We start from the raw sequence: 25,388 nt of genomic DNA on the forward strand, positions 1-25,388 counted from the left end.
GACTGTGGACACTTGAGTTGCATTGTGGGAGATGTAGGCGCCAGGTTTTGACAAGGAGGAAGAATGTGTGGAGAGAAAAAAAAGGATGATATATGTGGGGAAAAGGAAGGAGAAAAAAAGGACAAACAATAGCACTGTCACACACACGTACTGCTTTTATCTCACCACGCAGCAGGTGCCAAAGGGCGACGCCCGAGAGCGGTGGTGACTCAGGAGGCCGAGGTTTAGTGTTAAGCTTGAAGGTGCTTCGCCTCAGAGAGGCACCATCTGCTACAGGGATAAAACCTGTGACCCACAGTTACGACCTCTCCGCTGCACTTCTGCATCTCCCGTTGCACTGTTTGTGTGACCTTGCTTTGTAAAATGCTAATCTCATTGGTCCTGTACAGAGCGAGTAGGATTGTGGGTTCCCCCACTAAAACATACGTCCTCTCTCTCATCTACGCTTACATTCAGGAAGATTTCTGTCACTGGTCACAGGGCTCAGAGTACACGATGTGTTGGCTATTAAAGCAGTTTAAGTGTTGGCAGCACTGTGACTCAGTGACTGGCAATAACAATAGATATGTCCTTATTGTATTTCCAATCAAACTGATTTTGCTTGTTTTCAGAATATAAGTGAAGGGTAAATATCATGTCATTAATAACAACATTAAAGAAGGTGACTTCCCACTCGAAGGCATCGTTAAACAGCTTGACAACTTTCAGACACAAACACTCATCATGAAATGTCTTTATTAATGCAACAAGGTTATTTATTCTATTTCATGCTCGTTGACACTGTTCACATTTGATCTATTCATATTCTGCCTTTCGCTTCCATTTTTCTCCCCCAACGCTTCCTCACCCCTTTTTCTGTTTTCTCTTTGTTGCACAATGTGTTTTGTTCATTTGATTTGTTTTCGTAAGACGGTTTAAATGTCAAGGCAGTGTAAATCAAAATATCAAAATATGCATTAACTTTAAATTTCTACAGCATTTTATGAGATGCTGAAGTTAAAATAATATTCATTAACCAGAAAAAGACCAGAAAATGTGTCAGTATATATTTTTTAACATATTGAATCAAAATAATTACCAAACAAATATTTAGAGGCCTTTTTGGATCAGCGCTAACCAGCATTTGCAGGTGAATTTGCACAGTTGTATTTGCAGGTTAATGGACAAATTATTTGATTGGTCTTTCAATTCCTTTACTCTGTGATCACACTGTTGTTGTCTGTCTGAGCCTCTGACTGACTTCTGTACACAGTCAGCAGGGATCCCTGGTTGTGGCGGTCTGGGGTTCAGAGGAGCTTTGCACAAGATGTCGTCTAATCCGCTGTCTCCCCGGGGAGATTAGCTCTGTCACCAGAGCTGGGAATTAAACCTTGACTGGTGTTGGAGATACTGGACTGGGGGGGAGGGAGAGGGAGGGGCCGGGATTGAGCTGGGACGTGTGTGGATTCACATGTCTGATGTAGCTGTGAATAACGAGAGTAAACAATGAATTACATGATCAAGTTAAAGCAGTTGTAGCCTTGGAGAGGATTCCTGCGGTTGAGGTGGGTTAGAGGTGGAGGGATTATGGGAAAAGACGAGCAGTGGTGCAGTTTGCAAAAGGCAAACAACAGCGACGTGACATCGCTCTCAGTTACTTTGACACGTAACTTCGTGGAAGATCGAAAATCTGAATTTGACAAGTTAAATATGAGGATAAACAAATCTGTTTACTTTACTTTGAGGGGAAAACCAGTCAGTTTGTGCTGTAACTGGATTAAAAAAACATGTCAGACTCATCATGTAACGATGAGTTTTAATATCTACCAGGCAAGGGTTGCCCCAGAAAACTGCATTCAGCTCAAAGCAGAGTGATCTGTTTGAGTGCAGAGGTTGAGTTTGGATCTGACACAGAGACTTTAAACACTGTGAAGGCAAAAAGAGGGAAGGAAGAAGCCTGAAGCTCCTCTGTGTCAGAAATCCAGAGTTTTCTACAGAAATGTGGAAAAGACTGATCACACATTAGCAACTGGAGATCTATGTCAGTAAATCTGTTTGAGTGCTGCAGAAACCTCATCATCAGAAAATTCCAAGGTGAAAGACGCTCTTTCTGTAGCTCTCACTGCCCACAGTTTGGTTATGTTCATGTTTTGGTGCCGTTTCTAAGTAGGCGCTCTCTTCCTGTCACAGAGCCAGCGACTGAGTCAAAGTCGGTCCCTGCTCCGGGCAAAACAGGTTCACCCTCACACTTTCCAGCCGTCTGGCCATGAATGATTCACGCTGGTCTGCTGGTCTTATTTTGGCTGGCAACAGAGCTCGTACAGTGAAGAGTTTGCTTTGCACCAAGTGAAAATGAGAGTGAAGCAGAAGAAGCACATTGTTTACTAAAACAGCAGCAGCTGAAACTGATGAATAATATTCTGTTCTTCACAAAAATGCAAATTAACTCAAAATATTTGTTTCGTTTCTCAAGTGGCACTTTGGGGCAAGCAAGCAGTTCATTCATATTCATAAAATGCTAATGCAGTAGCCAGTCCACAGCTGACCAGCAGCATCCAACACTACAAAGCACAGCTGAACAGAGAGGTGCTGCTCTGCTCCCTCTAACTTCCCTGACAGGAAGAAATCAAGTCCTCATCTTTATCGTCCCGGTAATAAAACGCCACAAAACTGCTGATGATGTAGACATGCAAATGAAATCCTTAAATACACACAGTGAGTGTTCTTTTATGACAACATAAAACAATTTTATGAGTTGATATAAAGGGTGCAGGGGCAGTGGTGGTGCAGTGGTTAGCGCTGTCACCTCAAAGCAAAAGGTTCTGGGTTTGAACCCCGGGCCGGGGTTCTCCGGGTTCCTCCCACAGTCCAAAGAACATGCACGTTATGTTGATTGGTGACTCTAAATTGCCCATAGGTGTGTGTGTGTGTGTGTGTGTGTGGTTGTTGGTCTCAATGTGTTGGCCCTGCAATGGACTGGTGACCTGTCCAGGGTGTACCCTGCGACCTGGTTTTGTTTTTTAATTTGATAGGGACAATGCATGTCAATGAACACCAGTATAAGATTCACAATGTAAAAATGCTGTATTGTAGCAAAAATGCTAATTTGCATCCTTAATCCTGAGGCAGGTAACATAAAACAAAAACAAGCAAACAAAAAAACATTATGAATAACAATACACAAACACAAATATAAAATACACAAATAAAAACACAGATCTGGCTTGACAATATTATTTTTTTTGGAATTAAACCTCTTTATTGGTTTTACTGAAGCAGTTTACAAACATATACTAAACACAAGATTCACACATGAAATAGAAGGTAATAAAAAAGAAAATAAATAACAATCAAAAATAAGAACACAACATGCACATTTGTCAGTGCAGTGAAGTTATTCTTACACAGCAGGCAGGTCTGAAATTCTGTTTAGACATAAGCATGAGCTGGGATTTGAATGGTTGGTTTTTAATAAACAAAAGAAGATAATTAGTGTTAAAATCCATTGTCCTGCTGACTCATCCTTGAAAGAACAAATTATGTAAAACCAGATACAGTAAACTTACATTTCTATGGTGCACACACTTTGTAAATACATATTGCACCTCAACATTGTTACTCAATTCTGAGAAAATCCTATTTATTGACAGGCTACTATGAATCATCACATAAAAACAAGCAAGGATCAAAATTCACTTTTTCACGAAATGATTATCCGACGGTTGAGCTGAGCAGTGGTCAGTTCTACGTCGCTCTCCTCTTCTTCTGTGGCGATTTCATGTTCAACATCAGAGAAGCGTTTGAGTGGGGATGATGTTTATTCAGGACAGTGGCAGTCTGAAAGCCATGAAAGATGAGGATTCAAAATCATTTCCACCATCGCTTTCATCAACACTTGTTACACCAACTCGCAGTCTTCAGAGTTTAGATCGGTGACAGCTGTTTATGGACTAAGATGATTCTGCTAACAACGGTGCTGTTTCCCTGCTTAACTTTGCAGTTTTAGCTGTAAACTTTTTTCTAATTTAATCTTGTGATGTTCTCAGTTTTCTGATTCCTCTGACCATAGCATTTCTTTTTGTACGGTCGTGTAGCATAGCCTCACAGTGCGTCAACATACCTTCATAACCACTTATTTTGTGTATTTATATTTAGGCTTTTTTTTTAAAGTGGTTTTTTGACTCTTACTCTTTGTACCAAGGGTGTGTTGAGCTGGACCTCGTCCCAGTCTGTGAGTTCAACCAGTCCATTCAGTCTGAAAGCTCCTTGGCTGCAGAGTGAGTTACTACAGTGTTTCCAGTGGTTGTCGAGTCCACTGCATCTCTCAAGTCCTGAGGCTTGGCATGATCCTCTACTGTTGGGTCATCCTCAGGCCGGGGAAAGTCGGCCTTGTGTTGCTCAACACAGGTCTCACAGAGGTTGTTGATGAATTGACATTTGCGTGAGTTGGAGGTTTGACGGGATTTGTTTCTGCAGAAGGAACAATAAAGTTTTCTTAGAATCTCATGTTTCAATTGTTTAAAGAAAAGGAATCAGACAGACATCTTGACACCTTTTAAAATAGCATTTCAAATGAAGTTTTGTAAATACTCACTGGATACCACCTCTACCAGGTCTGAACAGGGCAGCAAGGTAAAAGGACAAATTGAATCCCAGGTTTCCCTGAATAAGTCAGTTTGCACCTCAGTGTTACCTGGATTGATGTTTTGTAATGACAAAAGAGAAGAAGTTGGAAAAGCTGCTGAGACTCTAGAGGAAGTTGAGATCCGATGTGAGTTAAGGTGTGACTCCTTGCAGAGGAGAGGGATTAAGGTGTAGCACCTCTCTATTCAGCCAGAGCTAATCACAGCCCCTGGGAAATACAAACAAATGGAGTTTTTTTTATCACACACATTTTTTTTTTTTTATATCACTTTGTATATTGTTTTTTGAATTAACAGCGAGAATGTAGAGACACTATCACACGTTTAGGGTGAAAAAATTATTGATTGTTGTTTATTATTGATTAAACTGCTTAAAAAAATCAACAGATCATCCGCGAATGAAAAGAATCGTTAGTCACAGCCTTAGTGAAATTGATATTGCTGGATTTTCCTGTTTGAAATCTCATGAAGTATGGCTACAGTGAAATGTGATGCAAGTCTGAGATCGGAAATATTAATATCAAATTATGCTTCCTAGAAAGGAGCCTGGCTGTGGCTTAACTTATCATCAGTACCTTTAAATAACTGTGCCGGGGCAGCAATCTGTTCCTGGAGCTCTGCACTCTGCTCTTATAGAGGGGGATTTCTTCTTCTCCCCCTCTCTCACTCCTCCTCTCTCCTCTCTTCATTTCCTCCCTCCTTTTTTCTCACTGCTTGTCTGTCTTGTCTTATGGTTCTGCAGCTGACGTTATAAGAAACTTGATAAAAATGAATGATTTCATATCGTGGGTGAGGCTATAAGCTGGAGTGCAGAGGGCCATCTTTTATCCAGGCTTTGCGTGCGATGCCGACTGTAGTATTAGCTGCGGGACAGATTTCCCCACTGGACGGGCAGATGCTTTCCCTCAGAGCGCTGTGGAAGCGCCATGTGTCACTGAATCTGAGCCGGGATAAGACGTCTGTCACACCGAGCTCTCAATGGGATCTGAAGCGCCCTGTTGCATCATACAACAAAAAGCACGACAGAGCATCCTCATCATCTGAGCTCAGAAGTTTCTCTGAATTTAATGCTGAGCAGAATTTACTTCACAACGTACAAATCACATGGTGGCCGGATGTTGGCCTTTGATTCGGGCTGTTACCACGACTATGTGCAGGAATCAGACAGTAATTATGTCATGTGATCTGCCCTTTGTATCAGAGTAAATGCCTCCTCCATGAGGTGCCATCATTACTGTGAGTTATTATTACTGATTATGATTATTATTATTATCACCAATTGTCAGTTATTGCACAAGCTTGTATAAACTCTGGCTTTATGATGTATGGAAATATCAAAACTGCAGAGATCCTCACTATTCGATTCACCAAACCTCTTTTATTGCTTTAACCAGTGCGTCGTAAAATTGGTGTTTTGAATTTTCCCTCTCCGTCACGCAGCAACAGCAACAGCAACAGCAGCGATGGTTGGAGGAGAACTGATGTGTCAAGATCAGTGAAGTGTCTGTGTTCAGTTACATGTTTTACATCCTTCCTCTTTGCTCTTTTACAGACTGCTCTGAGGAGACGAGGAAGCCGGGAAGCATTTAAAGAGAAGAAGTCCACCAGTCAGGTACAGAATATCTGAACATAAAATCTTCTGCATTTCAGTATCAGAGAATATTTTATGTTGAAGGATGCGTCCTGACTAAACACACTGCTGTTGTACTTGGTTACGTGTTCCTTCATTACAATCAACGTGAGCACTTGACTCAAACCCACTTACATCAGCCTGCTGAAATAAATGCTCACTAGAGCACCAAATGTGTATTAATCCATGGCTGAAAATAGTCTCCAGCGAATGCTCCATTTGCTCCTGTTTTAACTTTATATCCGTGACCTGTTTTTAATAGTTTCCACTTCACTGAGAATGAATGAGCTTGAGGTTGAGAGCCACAGTCAGGCTGGGGAAGTCAAAGTGTTGAGAGAGAAAGAGAGAGTAGAAAACGTGGCAGTGTGAAAGGGGCTGCATGTATCAATGCACCTACAGAGAGTTATCATCTGAATCTGCAGCCCGGCTCGGTCTCGAGAAGCTCCATGGCGAGTTTCAGCTCTCTCTTAAGCTATCTGGCCCGAAGCTTTACTGTGTTGATTCACTCTCTGCTCTGATAACGTCATTTTTGGCTGCAGCAGGGAGATGTTTTCAGTTAAAAACCTGCTGTGCATCACCTTCTCAGCGCCAAACAGCAAACACACACAGTTAGAGATGAGCTGGTGAACAAAGAGAGGCCAGATATTTTCCTCAGGGGCTGGTAAAGACCAGAAACAGAGCTAAAAAAGTTGAGAGCCACAGACTCTCCAGGTTCCCAGACTCAATTCTCCAAATGAATAGTGATGTTTCTCCATAACTGCTACATGTCTGGTTCACAATAGCAGCTTAGAGGGTGATATATCAGTGTTGTATTCACACCTTCTTCCCACTTCCCCCATCAGCCAAAAAATCTGTTACTGCAGTTTAGTTTTTTAGTTTGAGTTTTATATTGTGTCATTCTCATCTCTACCACACAGGAGGACAGTGCAGACCTCAGGTGCCAACTCCAGTTTGCCAAGGAGGAGTCCGGCCTGATGAGGAAAAAGATGGCGAAGCTGGGTCGGGAGAAGGATGAACTGGAGCAGGAGCTGCAAAAGTACAAGTCCATTTACGGGGACGTGGACAGTCCCCTTCCTCTGGCTGAATGCTCTGGCGGGGGCCCTCATACCACTCGAGAGGCTGAGCTGCGATTACGGCTGAAGCTGGTGGAGGAGGAGGCTAACATCCTGGGCAGGAAGATTGTGGAGCTGGAGGTGGAGAACCGCAGCCTGAGGGCAGAAAACGATGACATCCGGTGTCAGTATGAAAGGGACTGCTTCGGGCGGGAACCCTTCTCCAGCATGCCCTCGTCGCCATATGGTGGTGACGCGCTGGAGTCAGCCAGTGAGCTACGTCGCCATCTCCAGTTTGTTGAGGAGGAGGCCGAGCTGTTGCGCCGCTCCATCTCAGAGATTGAGGACCACAACAGGCAGCTGACATCTGAACTCAATCGCTTCAAATTCGGCCCCAGCAGCAGCTCCGGACCAGTCGGCGAGGAAGGTGGTGATGGAGGACTGTTTAAACCCGGTAACGGGGGGAACGGAAATGGCTCCAGTAGTGGGATGATGATGGAGGAGCTCAAGTCAGCCAGGATGCAGATCAACGAGCTGAGTGGAAAGGTGATGAAGCTGCAGTACGAGAACCGTGTCCTCATGTCAAACGTCCAGCGCTGCGACCTGGCCGCACACCTCGGCCTGCGCACCGGCAGCCCTCGAGACAGCGATGCAGACAGTGATGCAGGCCGGCGAGAAGCCGCTGAGGACGAGGAGGCCGGGCGACTTCTTCTTCTTCATCCCAAGAGAGAGGGCCCTATCGGAGGCGAGAGCGACTCTGAAGACATGTTTGAGAAAACAACAACCACCTCAGGGTTCGGAAGCATCAAACCATCAGATGGCAGCGAGCTCAGCGCCACCGAACTGGCCAGTCGCAGGCGGGAAGAGCGGGAGTCGTTCAGCAACGTGAAACGGGAGGCAGAGCGGCTCGGGAAGACGGTTGACCGACTGATCACAGACACTGACAGCCTGGTCTTTGAGGGCAGGCTGCTGGTGACCACAGGAGAGAGCCTGGATGGAGGGTCGGCGTCTGGATCCAAACCAGACACCCAGGTCCTTGACACCATCAACACTCGCATGAAGGCTTTCCGCACTGAGCTCCACATCTTCATGGAGAAGTTGGACCATGTTGGGGAGGGGCTGAGAGAAAGGACAGATGATCTGTCGCCCATGCCAAACCTCACAGAGTCCAGCAGCTTCCTGTCCACAGTCACCTCCATGTCCCGCGACTCTCCCATCGGCACCTTTGGAAGAGACCTGGTGACCGACTTCCAGGTAAGTGCAGTGAATAGACGACCTGTGACCTTTTCTACTGGTTTCAAGGTTACATCTCTATATTTAGATGTTTTTTTTATATATATGAGAAAAGAGAAGGCATGTTAGCCAGTTAACCAAGTCAATACTTCAGTTTTTCTTTTGGCCATTGCAAACAGGATGTTCTTGAAAAATCTTGCATAAAAACAATGATGAGCCTTCAACTGCAAAATCATCCCACCTGGGCGTCCAGATGATTTCATGCCACAGGAAAGAAAGGCTGAAGACAAGAAAAACATCATGCCAGATGGCTTCATTGCTTTATAGCAGCAGTTGGCAAAATGAAATTGTTTGCAAAATTATGTTAAGTATTCGACATAATCCAGATATAGAGATAGCAGCAAGCAAACCCACTGGTGTATTTGTAATTGTGAGAATTCATTTAGGTTTGATTTAAATGGCCCTAAGTGTGCAGTCATTAGTAGACCATTTACAGCCAAAATAAACTAAATGAGATCCTAAGTCAGCAGTGTGCGCAAAAAAAATCGGCTCTAATTAAAGAAAGTGGCAGCGCCATACATCTGAAGCGCACACACACTATCCACTGTCAATGGGAATCTCATTAAGTTGGCTTAAAGGATAGGTTCGGATTTTTTTCAAGTTTGTCTTAATACAAAATGTATGTTGAGAGAGTAATGGGTCACTGTAATCTGTCCCATCCTGCATACTCAATGTAGTGCGACTCCACTGTAAGAAATGATGGACAAAATCCACAGTGCTTGTTCTGGGCAAAAATGTGCTCTTGAAGGGAAAGTGCACAGATTTTACACAGTTTGTTTACAGGTCTTGGGGAGAAATACTACATACATGTATGTGAAAAAGTCTTTTGTGACTCCAGAGTGAACTGAAGTTTGAAAATGTAAGAAATATGAGCATCTGGAGTTAGAAAGAAGTCGTAAAGTTGCTAGCTGCCACTAGCAGTAACACCTGAATCTCTAACTGAACTGTTGGTCGTCAAGGTGCATTTTGGGGGATGTAGGCTTCAGGTTTTGGCAGGGAAGAATAATGTAAAAAGGACAGTATCTTTGGTTCTGTGGCATCAATTTTCCATCGGGGTGCTCCTTTAATTTTAGCCAAAACTAATATGAGGCTTCAGTAGGTGTTTTTGTACAAAATTCCCTGTGTTTTTCCCTAAACAGTGTTTCTTTGCTGAGTTGTGATGGAGGGATACGTCCTCCCAGGATGAAGATACCCACTTGATTCGGCTAACCCAGATTGCTGAAGCCTCATATTAGCTTTGGCTAAACTTAAAACTATATTTTTACACAGAGTGAGCACTGTCGATTTTGTCCACCATCTCTTACAGTAGCGTTGTCCTGCAGCAGGTGAGGATTGTGACTGGGGTGGTAGACCAGTCGAATGATAACACAAGGCTCTGATGTTGGTTTTCAGCATCAATACACACAGTCCTTCTAACTTTCGATGTTCCTGTCATTGTGAGGCAGATTTCACCCAGTGTTGGACTGGTCACCCAGTAACAGGGAAGCTCATGAGAGGTTAGATTGACATGAAAAAGTCCGAACCTATCCTTTAAAGCTTCAACGGGAAATAGGGTTTGTGAGATTCCATAGTTCCTCCCAGATGCCCAGTGCCAGCACAGGGTGACATATCAGGCCCCCCGCTCCACCATGAGCCACCCAGCTCTACCACATTGGCACCACCGCCACTGCCACTGCCACTGCCACCGCCACCGCCACCCCTCCCCTGAACCACCGCCACCGCCATCGCTTCCTGCTGCTGTCACATTCACATCTGCATCTCCATGCACACCCTCATAGCCAGCAGCCCTGCCTGCCTGCCTCCTTCTCCCTGCACTCACTGTCTGCAGCCGCCCTGCTTCCAGTCAGCCAGGGCCAGGGGAGGGTGCCTGGAAGGGTGCTTAGGAGGGTGCTTGAAAGGGTGCTTGGTATGAATGGAGTAAGTACTGAGGAGTTACGGCAGCTTCCTCCATTTGGCTTGATTCAAAAATGTTTCTTGACATAGTAAATTGTTGCATGATGAAGTAAAATCTGTTTCCCTTTACAGCTGAGCTACACCATGCTATCACTTGTATGACTCATTATGACACATAAATGGTGTAGCTGTTGTTTGCACAACATATCATCTCACACACACACACACCCAGAAACACGTGGGACTGGTTACTCCACAGTGTTGCCAAGGAAACAAGCCATAAAAATGTGTGCACCGACTAAAATAACCTCTGTTCAACAAAAAAAAGAGGCTAAAGCAGAGTTGCATGGCGCTGTGTCAGTTGCCTGTGGAAGAACCTCGCTGGCTGGCATCCTGCTTTCTGTCCTTGTTTTATTGCAGCTTAGTATAAGTCAACATGTCAACATACTGTGTACTCTGCCAATGCAGGTCCATTATCTCTGTGCTGCATGATCAGGCAGACATCTTGGATTTCTTTTCTAATCAGCCAGACTGCCGTATGGAACAAAACAAACAGCTATTCAAACATTTCTCACTTCAAGAACCCAGTCTGCTTTGTAGAGATAATAGACTGAAGCTGCCTCCATACTCATTCTATCCAATGACTTGTGTCTGCTTTGCTCCTCTGCCTGTAGGACTCACTGGTTAGTCTGGGTGAAGCTGGGTGGTTTAGTCAAAGCTAACCACTGCACTAACTACTCACACCTGTTTAAAGCAATAAGGCCTTTGTCCATTGAGAGTTGTTGAGGAAAGGCATTGAACACAGTTGCAGAGCGTTAGGGTTTTAAATGTAAAAGGCCGCTCTGCAGCAGCAAAGGGTAGGGTGTGCAGTAGGTGCAAATACAATAAAAAGGTAAAGATACTGTATGTGTGGAAATGCATTCACAAGAGAAAAAAATTACAGATGTTCTCTCGTAATTATAACTTCTGAATCTCTCCTAGCATCTTGTAATTATAAGATGTTTATCAGGTTAATAACAAGAGTTGTATCGTACAAGATTTTTATCTGGAAATTATGTCATTAAGAATTGAAAATATTTTCTAATTATAGTAATTACAGATTTGATATGTTTATATTGTATTTATGAGATCTATGGCTCTTTATTACAAGACTTTTATGTGGAAATTATCTTGTAAAAAAATTTCCAGTACCTTATAGTTATAACTCCTCATCTGGTATCTGTTTATCTTGTAATAAAAAACATCTGTATCACATAATATTTTTATCTTTGATCAAAGAATTGTATTATTTTTCATGCAATGATGACTTCTGTATCTTGTAATTATGTAATTATGGTTATGTTATGTAATTATCTTATCAAGAGCTTGACATTTTTTCCAGCAGTTATGGCTTTCAAACTTAGCATCATGTAATTATCAGAAACTATCTCATAGTTATGTTGACCTTGTAATAACAAGATCTGATTTAAATCTTTTGAGTATCCTGTACACAGGATACTTAAGGTCAAATTCAAGCTATGTCTTGTCTCTTCATTACAATATTTTTAACTCATAATTATCATGTAAAGAAATAGAAGAGAAGTATTTTCTTTCATATCTTATTATTAAGGGAAAAACTTGCTTTTGAAGAAACCAAAGAATTCTGCACTCTGCTGATATTTTTACTCACTTTAGTTGTGATGTTTTGGTTCATAGAGCTTCAGACCATCAGGTGAAATGTTAAAATACAGATCTTGAGAGATGAGTTATAAGATACAGAAGTCAAAATTAGCAGAGAAAACCATCCCAACATTTTTTTCCTTTGGCGAATGCTCAACCCTTATGTATGTATTTACATGAGCGTATTCAGTTCCTGTTAGCTAAGTAGAATCTCAGTACATGAATAAAATGTGGGCACTGCTGCAAAGGGGAGCAGCTAGCATGGCGCTAGCTTAAAGCTCGACTGAAGCCTTAAATGCCTCCAGTGTATTTTAAATGTTGTAATGTCTGAAAAGGAAAAAAAACAACAATGTGCATCGTACAGGCTCAAGATTCAACTTTTCTTTAGTTAACTGCTTCTACAACACACACGGCTGTGCACGGGCATGTGTTGACAACCTTTAGCGTGCTAGCTCTCGCTCTGCAGTTTGCCGTGGTATCTCTCAGCTGTTGGTTTGGACTCATGTATCCCTCATTGCATGCGCTTCATAACAAGTGTTTTGCATTCTTTTCCCCCCCGATTCCCTCTCTTTGTTCCTCTTTCTGTTCCCGCCAGATGTTTCAGCCCATGATTTTGTTCATCCTCATTCTCGTTCTCTTCTCATCTCTCTCATACGCCGTCATCTTTAAGTTGGTCTTTCTCTTTGCGCTTTTCTTCGTACTCTAGTCCGTTTGTTCTTCTCCACACCGTGTAGTCTGCTAGTTAATTTTTCCCCGCTCTGCTTATATTCTTTACCCATCTTCTCTTTTATTTTTTGTTTGTTTCCCCCGCCCACTTTCTTTCCTCGTCCCCTCACCCCGTTGGTTGTCTTCTGTCTGTTTTGTCCACAATCCACCTCACACATCTCCCCCCTTAAATACCACCACCACCACTACCTGCACCCCTGTATCCTGCACCCATCGCCCATCCCCTTAATCCTTCACACCCATCGTCCACACTCGCCCCCCTCACCCCTTTCGTTCCCCTTTCCCACCCCACGTCACTCACAGTCCGGTCAGAGGGATGAGCTGGAGTGGCGTCTAGGACAGGAGCGAGGCGTGGAGCCCCAGAGCCAGAGCCAGGGTGGGGGCCAGGCCCAGAGCAGGGGAGCCACGGGACTCACTAGGTACCACAGGCCCCTGGCTTTAAGAGCAGAGGTCAGTGCCTCCTCCCTCCTCCATCTCCCCTTCCACCTGTGGGACTGAGTTAACACTGGCTCCACCGTGAGCCCCACACAGCACATGGGCCTTCTGTGTAGAGTCTAAAGCATTAATCTGGACACTACTTTCTTACAATTCCTCCCTCAAACCAAAATCTTAACACTTTCTCAACTGTAGAGCAACAAAAATGCAGCTCCACAGGGTGAACGGACACTCCAAAAATCAACCCAAAACTAACTGAAGCATGTAACTTTCAATATACTGATGCATGCACACTGATCAACTGGGATGCGCCCATCTGACTTTCCCTCTTCCAGAACCTCAGCTCTTGGTTTCTGCAATAACATTTGAAATCTGTGAACTTGTGAGGAACTCTACAGGGTCATTTTTTATCTAAGGTAACATGAGGCCAGAAATTGCTTTGGTGCTAAAATTGGTTGCCCACCGTGAAGGACTGAATGTAGCTGATAGCAGCGGAAAGGCTGAATTTTAAAATGACGCAGGTAAATATAAAGAAGCTGTATTTAATGTGGCTCGGTCACATCTGGCCGATAACAGATGCAGTGGAAAGAAATAGTGCATCCCAGCTAGTCCCAGCACAGAATTAGTCTTCTGGCGTTTATTCTTGGAGTGTTTGTTTGTCTATTTGTAAGCAGCAAAAAATAAATCTTGCTCAACAGCAAAGTAATTGATAGACTTTACAGGTACAGGTCAGATGTGAGAAGTTTGACTTTACACATGTATATATATATGTTTTTCAAAATAAATTCTGAAAACGATGATCACGTCATAAACTCTCTGAGGTGTTTTTGCAATATGAATTCTCTCATTTTGAATAACAGGGGGCTGAATTTTCACACAGTTTCCTAAAGGGGTTTTTTATTTGATATCAGAAGGCCGTTCAGTCACTCAGACACTCCAGCCACTGTCACTTTTTTAATGCTGAACACGATTTCACTTCATTCACTTGCTCTACCTTCACACTAAATATCCACTTCCACGGCCACCGGTGTTTATTTTCAACTTTAATTTAGCATTTTCTTTTTGCTTTTTGTAATTTGTACCATGTGCCCCTGGACATTTTGTGACTGACTTACTTCTTAAAGAAGAAGGTAGATTGCATAGTACTTCAGAGTTAAGAAAGTTAAACTGTATTCTACCAAATCTGGAAACTTTAGCTCATTTATTTTGCCAAATTTGTTGATCGTGTGTTGTGTTCTGCAAAACTGATCTGTTTGTTGACAGTTTGTTTCCCTCTGTCTCTGTGAGACTGCAGCCATGCACAGCTACAGTGCATGAACATGACTTGTGAGGCTTATTCATGCAATTCAGGGCTGCAACTAATGATTATTTTCCTTATTGATTAATCTGCAAATTATTTTTTCAATGTATAGATTCATTGTTTTGCCTATTAAATTTCAGACAACAGTAAAATGTCATGATTTCCCACAGACCAAGGTGATCTTCAGATGGACGTATTGGACATTCTGCATAAAATTTGAATAATGATTATTTGCTTGTCAAAACAGTTGCAGCCCTGATGCACTCAGTGTCTCACAGCTGCGTCTGCACACAGTACACGTCTAAGTGATGCCCTGACTCAGGAGATTAAACATACGTAAAAGTGCAGCCTACACACAAGTGTCACACACACACACACACACACACACACACACACACACACACACACACACACAGAAAGTCAGAGAGGCGAGTGGTAGCGTTGCTGCAGGTCTGTTAAACCCTCCAGTGACTCGGCTGTTTAATAAACCGGCTGTGTAATCGCAGGACACTGTGATTCATAATCGCTGCCTCATGCTTGTTTTCAGAGAGAAGTTGCCCGCTGTTATGTAATGCAAAGTGCTGGCAGCAGTGATGTGACACATAACTATTACAGTTACAGTTATGGCACATTCGTGTGGATTCCTTTTTTGTCCCTGTGCTTTCTGCCGCAATGTAATCTGTGAGGTGAAATTAATGAATGGGAAAGCAGCTTGGATATGGCAGGATTAGTGCTGCACTGTAGGCCTGTGTGATTTGCATTTGACATTGGGCTGACAGGGAGGTGATCCAGGGTCAGTACACACTGAACAGCTCAACTTGCTGCCGGAGAGGACAGGAAATGCCCAGCAACGGATAGAGAAAAGAAATCATGTTATAAACTGCTGCAATTTCCTAAATTATGAGTCTGCACTTTGGCTTTTTTTTTGTCAAGAAAGAAAGAGTCTCCAGGGATGTCTTCAAAACAAGTTGACAAGTGTCATTACATTCAATACCATAAACACGAGCATCTCATTTCCCTTTGAGCATTTTTTCACCTGTAAAAACAATCAGACATGACATCCCTTAAGTTCTTACTTCAACTGTTGCATTTTTTGCATTTATGATTTTCTGTTAATTAAATGCACTTTTGGAGCTAATACCTGATACAAGACAACTAATAGCATATTATTAATGTTTAGCAAGTTTAATTTCCATAATATGAGCCATTTTTAGGTGAGACAAAGTTTTAAAGCTGCAGTAAATGCTTCATATGTCTTGTCAGATTCATATTTCTTCTCCGGGAATTATGGCCAAGCTCCCAGCGGAGACTCCAGGAGGTTAAAGTCCAGCACATAACCCACTGTAAAATGACAAATTCTCATCCTGACACTTTGTTTCTATATGGACCAAACAAACAAGATATAACATTTTCATCAGTCAACTAAACGTACTGGTAGCCTGATCTTTGGACAGGTGTTTCCCCTTGTTTCTTGATGCTTAGCTAAGCTAACAAGCTGCTGGCTCCATCTACACATTTACTATACAGACATATATACGGACATGAGAGTGCTATCAATCTTCTCATCTAACTCTCAGTGAAACAGTAAACAAGCATCCTTTACAACTTTGATGTCGGTAGATAAAGAAATGCTGCATTATTCAATAATGACCATTTCCTGAGATGTTGCAGAAGAAGTTATAATTGATTTCTACTAAAGTGAAAATTTGAGTTTTTTCAGTCCTGATCTGTGAGTTTCTGTTTAGCTGCAGAAAATGAAGAGAGCAAATATAATCAAGTCCAGCCGTCTCATACACAAATCCCTGCTTGTGTTGTGGTGAGATGTCAACATTTGATGTAACTTATCGAAAGTGCTTGTAAAGTAACTGTGGACTGTGCTGTTGTGGGTTCAGCTCCGGGACACGCCTGCTTCTGACATCCAGTTTCGCCTGGATCACGAACGAAGGCTGAGAGCTGCGGCAGAGGAGCGGGAGGCTGTCGTGTCCCTGCCTCAGGTACAATAAGACCGTTAGTCACGCCACATTTGAGCTTCTTTAGATTATGAACGTGCCCAGCAGTATCTCACTTCACTGGCTCTGCTATCTTAATGCTAAAGTTGGGACATACTTTTAATTAAGTCCACCACTTGGGAGGGAGGAAAGTTCTGGATTTCAGCTCTGATATTCATACCTTTAATTTGATGTAGACAGGAATTTAAATGACACTGTCTTCAATCTGACACGTGCAATTTCCATAAAACTGCTGATTTGTTCTTGCAGCGTGCCAACCTGACATAAACATGAGATTCAAAATATAATAAACATGACATCCACTCTATCTGAATAAACCCAAAAAGCAACAGCATGTGCAAGTAGCTCAGTTTTTAAATGCTTTTTGTTATCTTAAGCTCACAAAATGAACAGCATCACTTCAGTCAGTTAACAGAAGATCATCCACAACAATCATGTCTTTTTTTTTGCAGCCTTCTGATATTAAACTAAACGTGTTAGAGCTAAATAATTGCATATAATACAACTGACATGAAACATTTTTGTAAGAACTTTAAATGAAAGCTTCATGAGTGATTAGAGAAAAAAAGTCATTTTGAAGTGGTGATAAGTATCATATAAGCTACTCTAAATCCAATAATCCTAGAGACACAGCAGATCCAAAATGTTGTAAATGACAGGATACATTATTCACACGTCACTTATCTAATGTGAGTATTAGACAGTTTTTAATTAAATCCTTTGTCCAGTGTGTTTCTCAGTTTCTTCCCTGATACGTCTCACAACAGGAAGATGACCTTTTGCGTCTGGAGGCCCAGCGTGGAGGCCTGGAGCTACAGGGACTTCAGAGTCACGAGGGGCCCTGGGCTCAGGAGAGGGCCATGCTGCAGCAAGAGGTTCGCCTCTTCAGACGCAACACCATCATCTTCTACATGAAGCTCAGGTGGATCCTTATGCACTGGAGGCTCAGCCGCAAGGACGACTCCGGGGAGGAGACGGCGCAGCCAGAGGTGGGTCAGAGGTTTGATAAGTTGGGCTGGATTTCCTAATTATATGATTGTGTTTCTATTCACCTTCTATTGTGCACGTTCTGCAGGGAGAATTTGGGTTTTTACAAGAGCAGCTCTGAAAGATGAAATGAAAAAATTCACCAATGGATTCTACAGAGAGTTGTATCAACAGGTGCACGGGATTAGGTAAAAGAACATGATGATGTAAGAATTTATGAATGAGAGGAACTCTGATAGTGAGGGAAGCCAAAGTAAAGGAGATAATCAGAGAGGGCAGAGGAAAAAATGAAAAACCTGAGAGAAAAGTGAAGTTTCATTTGCAAGTTGTTGCAGCTGATTCCTGGGGAGTTCCTTCCTTCCTTCCTTGTATTTTTCTGTATTCATACATATTTATTTACGGGAATTGTCTTCAAAAATGAGCAAGATTTATAGTGAGAGAAGTTCTGAAGACAGACAGACTCTAACTTCACTTGTGCTTCATTTTGCATCAGCCATTAAAATACGCAGATATTCTTTGTGTCAGATGTGTCTGTGCTGTTCACTGTTGTGTGGATGGATGCTTCACTTTGTTCTCATCATAATTCTCGGGTCTTCCCAGTATTCACTTTAGATATGTTGAATTGTGGATAAACTTCCTCTGTTTCTTTGTTTCCTCTTTGAGAAGAAATGTTCTTTCGCCTCTATATATTGTGTCAAATGTCAGAATAACCCTCAGTCTATAGGATACATTCAGTTACCAGTTTATTAGGAACACCCAGCTAAAACTAATGCAGTCTAATCCAACAGTCCTGCAATAAATCCTGGTTGTTATGTTCAGTTTTTGTGGAAACTGTTTTAGAGAGGTGTTGATTTAACTTTATGTACGTTGTTGGAGGTTGAATTGTACTGACTGATGTTTCTATTATTTTGTCCACCCTAGTTACATCAGTGAGTGCAGGCTAAATAACAGCAACACCTCTTGTAGGACTGTAGTATTAGATTGCATCAGTTTTAGCTGGATGTACCAAATAAACTGGCAGCTGAGTTTATATTTAAGGTTGTGACCCTTAAAATAAAAACTGTTGCAAATACAGTACAAATATAAAAACAAATAGAGTAGCTGGTCCGCTACAGTTCAAGCACCAGAGCTTGTCAGGTTAAAGTTTGAGTCGATCATTGGGGATGAGAGGGTGGAAATGGCACCAAACAGGTGACTCATCCTGGATCACTTCCAATCCTGTGCCACTGTGAGGTGTGTACTTCCCACCGGGATGCAGGTACAACTGCAGGTACTGAGCGATAGTCCGGTCAACTGGTTTCCTGGCTCATGAAGCAACTCCATCTGTTGTTGGCTCGTTGATCCAGCGGTCGATGAACCACTTTTTCTGCTCAGGCTTCTGGTTGACTAAACTTGTAATTTGTGAGATTCATGTTGTGCTTTGCTCGATCACAGAGCAGTTTGGTGATTTTCCTGTTGATGGACATTGAGTTTCTGTAATTACTGATCTTTTCTCAGCTGTGCTGGATATGACTGCTCACACTGCCCACAAAGCTCCTCCTGTTTATTCCTCACAAACTCTTTATGCCACAGACTTTATTTAATTTTGGGTCGAGTTTCAACAGAATGTAATATTTCTTGATTCAGTGCTGACTCATCAGTTTATTCATGCAGTATCTTGTCAGGAAACCTGGTTTGTGTCTGCAGGTGGTGCAGCAGTGAGCACATCTACCTTGTTGGATGTTCACCACGCGGCCTTGACACTGAATACACACCCAGCAGAGCATTTTCTCAAGTCAGGCTTATTTTTAAAGGCCTTAATCACAGTGCAGTCTGAACGTGCTTCACAGTTCTCACACTTACAAACACAGAATTTAAATGATGCCTCTCAGTTTTATAAACTTGGTAAAAACAAGAAAGAATGGCCCGATTCAAACGCCCTCCCATATGGACTGGCTCTGTGATGGACTGGTAAAAGACTGAAAACTCGTCCAGGGTGTCTTTGTGCCTTTTACCCATTGCATGCTGGGATAGGCTCAGCGACTGTGGGGCTGGAACAGAATGTGTTGGTACAGAAAAACTGAGTGCATGATTTGAAACACAGCTTTTCATGGCGGTATCATCTGTTCCAGTTTGAGAAGTTGGAGGGCATCCCAGAGCTGGGAGTGATAACGGAGCAGGCAGAGGGGGAGTCAGATCGAGACGACAGACTGTGTTTACCACAAACTCCAGGGGACGTCCCGGATCCGGCGCCCATCATCCCTCTGTCGTCACCTGATCAGCACCTGCAGCATCAAAGACAGGTACCCGATCATTTACTCATTTGCTCTTTAGAATTTAACATATTATTATTAATGTTGGTTCATGGTGAAAACTAAATTACAGAGTATATAATCATTCTGAAAAAACAGCACTCAGCTTTTCCAACAGCTTGGAATCGATCATTTGTTTACAGTGGTCTGAATTTTATTTTATTTCACTCTGCTTTAGAAACAGTATATTCTTTCATTTATATTGTGTTTTAAAAGAGGCTGACATGCAAACTCCTCCTCCGCTCACTTTGTTTGTATTTTCTTGAAAAATATTCCTTTGAAAGTTTTTTACTTTTGCTAATTATTTTATGGCAAAGACACTTGTTTTCTTCCCTGTATCTTCAGCTACACAGCTCTTCCAATTTTCACAAATCCATCACCCAAATTTAAATAATTAGAAAACATTGTGGCCAGTTTGGGCCATTTGGACACCGGCACCCTTACTCATTCTTACCAGAATACTGGGACATGCACACTTCCCTCCTTGGTGTTTGGTTGAGCCATTTTTGTCTTAATTAGAAAACTACAGCTACAAACGTTTGCGTTTGGCTGCATATTTTTATTTTTGCTTTTACCTGAAACTCTTCAGATTCAAGAAAACATTCGACTCAATCAAAAATTTCATATAATTGTTTTACTTTTTTACGTTTTTTTTCTTCCATCATTAATCTTTATTGTCATTTTACAATTCAGGATTACATAATTAAATGAAGATGGAGCCCCTCCATACAACACATATAGAAAGTGTATAAAGATGACCAAAACTTATATTAAACTACAATAGAAACACTAATAGCAGGGTAGAATACTCTGCTACATTTACAAAAGAAAACATTATGCAGTTACATATACATATTTATATATACACATAATGAACATTACAATTACATAATGTAACTGTAAAGAAACGATGTAGCAATAACTTGTATTTTCTCCAGTTAATTGATGTATTTAGTGGCTTTGGACATCTATGCCTTTAATTATTTCTCTCATTCATTTTCATTGTGCACAAATGGCTGTTTGGCAGCCGTTTATTAGAGCTGTTTGGCATGGTATGCAGATGAGAATTTTTGACCCAGATAACTATTTAGACCACAAGCAGTAATTATTTTGTCTATGGACAGTTTCATGGTTATTGTTCAAAGAAAAAAACGGACTCTCAGTTACAGTAGAAAAGGGACAAAAGGAGCTGTGTTGTTGAGGCTGACGAGCGTTTCCACCCAGACGTGGTGTGTGTTGAGATCAGTTTTCAGTACCTCTGTCGACCACTTTGCTTTCTGTTAAAGTAAAGAATTTTGGGTGGGATGAATTATTAAACAGCCCTAAGTGCTCTACTTTGTCTTGTGTTTTGATTTTTCGACAACATCGTAAAATTGTGCAATGATCTGACATGGTTGCTTCACTCTGTGAGCAGTTTTTAAACAAGCCTGCCCAGTAGACTACATTAAGCTTAATGCATGAGAGCAGAACTGCAGACTTGCTTTAGTAAGCATTTGCACACGTGGCTACTACAGCAGAGCAGAGCAAGCACCGATGATAATTCCTGCAGCCCAAGTGAGATAATAGTATGTTAAGTCGTAAAGAGGTCATTGAAAGTTTTCAGTGAGGACTTGGAGAGAATTTAGGGATGAACTGCTGAGGGAAAATCCTGATTCATTCGTCCAGGGACTGCCAGTGTCTGATACTGCTGAGGTGTTGAAGTATATTTAAATCCTGTAAGTAGTAGATAAAATGTTTTTCCCACTGTGGTGGTGAACTCTCATCACTTTTGGTGCAGTGAACTCTCCTCAGTGTATTAGAATACATGTAAAACTGGTTTAATGAGGACGTCACAATGACGACAGCTCTCAAATCAGCTTGAACTGTTGAGAGCAGCCCTTTCAGTGGCTTGACTTCAGCAGGAAACTTATGAAGCCAGGCGTCTCAGTGACCCGGAGGATCAGCACTGTCACATCACTGCAGCAAAAAGCACGCGGGCGGGTTTCCTCTGAGTGCTCTGGTTCCCTCCCGTATCAAAATGTGCATGTGATGTGTTAAGAATACACCTGACAAAACTGGAGTTGGTTTCTGGGAGCTGCCTGTTCTTCTGGATTAATTGACCCAATAGATGTTTCTTCACAGGGATGTTAGCTAGCTAGCTTCCAGGCTACATTACTACTAATGATATTCCTTGTGAAGGGGAATCAGAAGAGACTCTATGAAATGTAAAATGTCTGATATCATATGTCATATTGTGTTTATTCAGATACACAGCAGCTGAACTTTAGAAGAATAATGAGGTTCTGTGTTTCGCTGTCGTATCTGCCTTGTTAAAGAAATACACCTCGTGAGTTCCCCTTTTTCCTGGTAAGAGTGGACTGACGTGCTCTGGCCTTTTGGCTGCTGAGCTCACATCGTGCTCTCTGCTGGGGCTGTCAGAGCCAGCAGCACCGTAGTGATTCCTTGCAGTGATGTTTTACTCTCAGAGTCCTTTGTGCTTCGCTACCTCCTGCCAAAAACCTGAAGACTCTCCGCAGCGGGGCCACCAGAGGCGAACAACCCTCCGCACACCTCTCTGAGCACACACTTCAGGGAAAACATGCTGTTCTTTTCTCTCTGACCCATTGCATGTCGCTGCTCATACAGCCTCCAGCCTTATGAATCCAAATCCAGACCGTAGGTGGAACTGTTTCAACTTTCTTGAACCACCTGCTTTTTAATCGGACTAACATAAATTAGATTTCCAGTTGTCCTGCAGCTTTTTTCCTGCAGCTTTACAGATGTTACTGTGTGCATATTCTCTTCAATGCCAGGAGCTGAGACGGGATATATGGGAAAGGACAAGGCAGATCGGAGACAGGAAGTTCAGGTCAAATTGATTTATAAAGCACTTACAAAGCAGGTTCATCCAGGAGCGCTTTAAGGAGAAACAAGATACAGGACACAGATAAAAACTAAAGACAAGCTCATCTCTAATGTAAAGATAAGGAAAGATCTTGCAGAACTTGCTGTGTGTCTAAGTGTGTTGATTAACCTTTTCTACATGTGTGTTTTTGCTGATCGTCTCCGTGCAGTTCGGGGAGAACCGCCGGGTGCTGCAGGCCCTGAGGACACTGCTGGAGGAGTTTCGAGAGGAGCTGCGCGAGGAGGAGGCGCGGCGATGGCAACTGCAGCAGTCCTACGCCAATGACAAAGCCGCCTGGGAGGTCAAGTGGGCAGAGATGAAGTGCCAGGTTGCCCAGGTACAGATGGCGTCTCAGCGCCCATCTTTAAAGGGACAGGACACAATCTGGTGCAGGACACTAGCGGTGCATTCGATAAGCAGCAAGACGACAGTAAACACATTTCCTCCTCCACGGATGAAATCCCACTTAGGGCAAAAATATCCAAATCTTTCCACCTGTAGTTTTAGCTCCCCCGTCGGGCCAATCAGTGTCATTTTAAAATGTAATAACAAGATGAGTAACAGCTCAAAGTTGTGGTTCATTTGTCAAACAAATGGACAGATTTCAATTCATAATCACCCCTCAGCCATTAAATTGAAAGGACAGCATCCTAGAAAATAACAATGAATCACTTTCCTGGCACTTTACAGTGGGAATAATCATTCATTGTGAAAACCAATGAATTCATCTTTGTGCCTCATTTTTCTGTGTTCAGCAAAGTATTTCTTACTCTACTGAAGACGGCAGTTAAAGTGCTCTCTTATATTCTTAGTGGGAGTGTAAAGACTTTTCAGATAAGAAACAAACTATCTTCATCTTGGCTTTCACAAAATCATGGGACACTAACACTCAACACAGACACACAAAACACCAAAACCAGCACACCAGGGTCCTGGGCTGATGATGTACAGACCAGTACAGTCCAGAAAGGCCAGTTTCAGTAACAGATCCATGAGATTGAGGGTTTAAAATACTGTTGGATGGGATTTTACAGTGTCATCATTTGCAGTGACTGCTGGGTAGACAGGTGAGGAACCCTGCTCATGTTACAACGTAATCTACCAGGAGTCTGTGCTTTAAGGATAATGCTGCATTGTTGGCAGCAAAAGTTAAGCGTGGTTGAACTTTACAAGACGACCCAGCTTTATTTTTGTTTTGGTCTGTTTTTTCAGGAGCCTGATGTGACAGCACAAGTGCTTTGTGGCAACACAACAGACAACGTGAAATGAATAAATCATTCTCATACATTTTTTCACAGGGTCTGTCTGAACACAGGTGTCAAAGGCAGGAAAATCACAGGTCATTCATTCAGTCATTCAGTCTTTCAGTCTTTAAGAACATTATTAAAGCCACTGAATGTTTTTTATGTTTCATTTTCATGTCATTATAGCAGTGATCCTGATCCGAGTTACAGTCAGTGTTGTGTGTTTCTAATATTTAGCCTCTCCTCATCAATGTGAGTGGGGGGGGGGGGGGGATTTGTTGCAGGATTTTTGTATTTGACAACTTTGGTTAAAATTAATCTTCTGGCCCAGTATACAGCCTGGTTCCACGGCCCGAGTCCGGCCCATATACTTCCACATCTGGGCAGATTCTGGCTGTTATCCTCTGGTGTTGACTGACAGCTGGATGATTTTCTGTGTGTGTGCCAGAGTTGGTCCAGATGTGGAGGTAGCATCTGACAGTCATTCTGTATATGGGCCAGACTTGGGCCATGGAACCGGGACGTACGCTGGGCCAGAAGAAACACAAGCAAGTGGCCCAAGTATAGGCCAGATGTATCTTCCTATCTGGGTAATAAACTGGCAACTGAGTGTATATTGGTAGTGGACAACATGACTGGATGATATCTGCTGTGTATTTATTTGAAGTGTATATTAGTGCATCATGGAGGGATATTGATTCAGAGTGAGTTCTGTGGTACAGATGGACGATCAGTTTGCAGATGCTGAACATGTTGTTTCTTGACTGTTGGGTCGGAGCAGTGTCTCCTCTCTGCTTCATCTGATATAAAAGGAAACTGCAGCTTTGGGAACCAATTAAAAGGTCTGAGTTATAGGAGGAAGATTATCTCTTTATCTCTCATGCTTTTAATCTGCAGAGCTCTTACATGGTTCATATCCGTCCACAGAGCAGAGGTCGCTCAGGGCCTCAATGAGAACTAATTTACTTAGTTTCTTTTGTTCTGTTAATTCTGGCTCCACAGTTCTGATTAAGACTTCAGAAATATTCTCTAAATTTGCTGTTTACACAGACCAGCAGAGCAGAGCAGATTTGGGAATTACCCTCATCTGTGTATTTATATGTGGATATAAGTAGTGATTGTTTTTTTTAATCACCATCACCAGATGTTAATATCGTTGCTCAGGCCGCCTCCTGTTTCACGCTCCTAAATAACAGTCTATATTTATAATGTCTCACATCTCGGCTCTTAACGTTCAGTCAGCAGCTATTACTGTACATGTCACCCTCTCCGGTGTGTAATCAGACAGTTTTAAAACCCGAGATAAAAGAAGACAAACATTTGTGAATGGGAGTGCTACGAGCTGATGTTTGAAGGCAGCCTT

The 25,388-nt window shown here is 42.4% G+C and overlaps 1 protein-coding gene across 4 annotated transcripts in view; it reads left to right on the forward strand.

Moving 5' to 3' along the window:
• The window catches only part of LOC139629061 (microtubule cross-linking factor 1), a 70,388-nt gene that overhangs the window by 26,750 nt on the left and 18,250 nt on the right, over positions 1-25,388 (forward strand). For 3 of the 4 annotated variants that reach the window (XR_011692900.1, XM_071491416.1, XM_071491414.1), the window contains exons 4-10: positions 6,175-6,234; positions 7,170-8,558; positions 13,179-13,325; positions 16,503-16,604; positions 17,387-17,608; positions 19,718-19,888; positions 22,951-23,118. Coding sequence is in view for 3 of the 4 variants with exons in the window: in XM_071491416.1 (XP_071347517.1) it covers positions 6,175-6,234; positions 7,170-8,558; positions 13,179-13,325; positions 16,503-16,604; positions 17,387-17,608; positions 19,718-19,888; positions 22,951-23,118 (2,259 nt within the window). In the remaining variant the exon portion in view is untranslated. The remainder of the gene's footprint in view (positions 1-6,174; positions 6,235-7,169; positions 8,559-13,178; positions 13,326-16,502; positions 16,605-17,386; positions 17,609-19,717; positions 19,889-22,950; positions 23,119-25,388) is intronic. The other variant, XM_071491415.1, reaches the window with a different exon arrangement.

Source organism: Trachinotus anak, unplaced genomic scaffold, assembly GCF_046630095.1.
Source record: "Trachinotus anak isolate AG129_WGS33_773 ecotype Australia unplaced genomic scaffold, CSIRO_AGI_Tana_v1 ptg000012l, whole genome shotgun sequence".
NCBI classification, from domain to species: domain Eukaryota; kingdom Metazoa; phylum Chordata; class Actinopteri; order Carangiformes; family Carangidae; genus Trachinotus; species Trachinotus anak.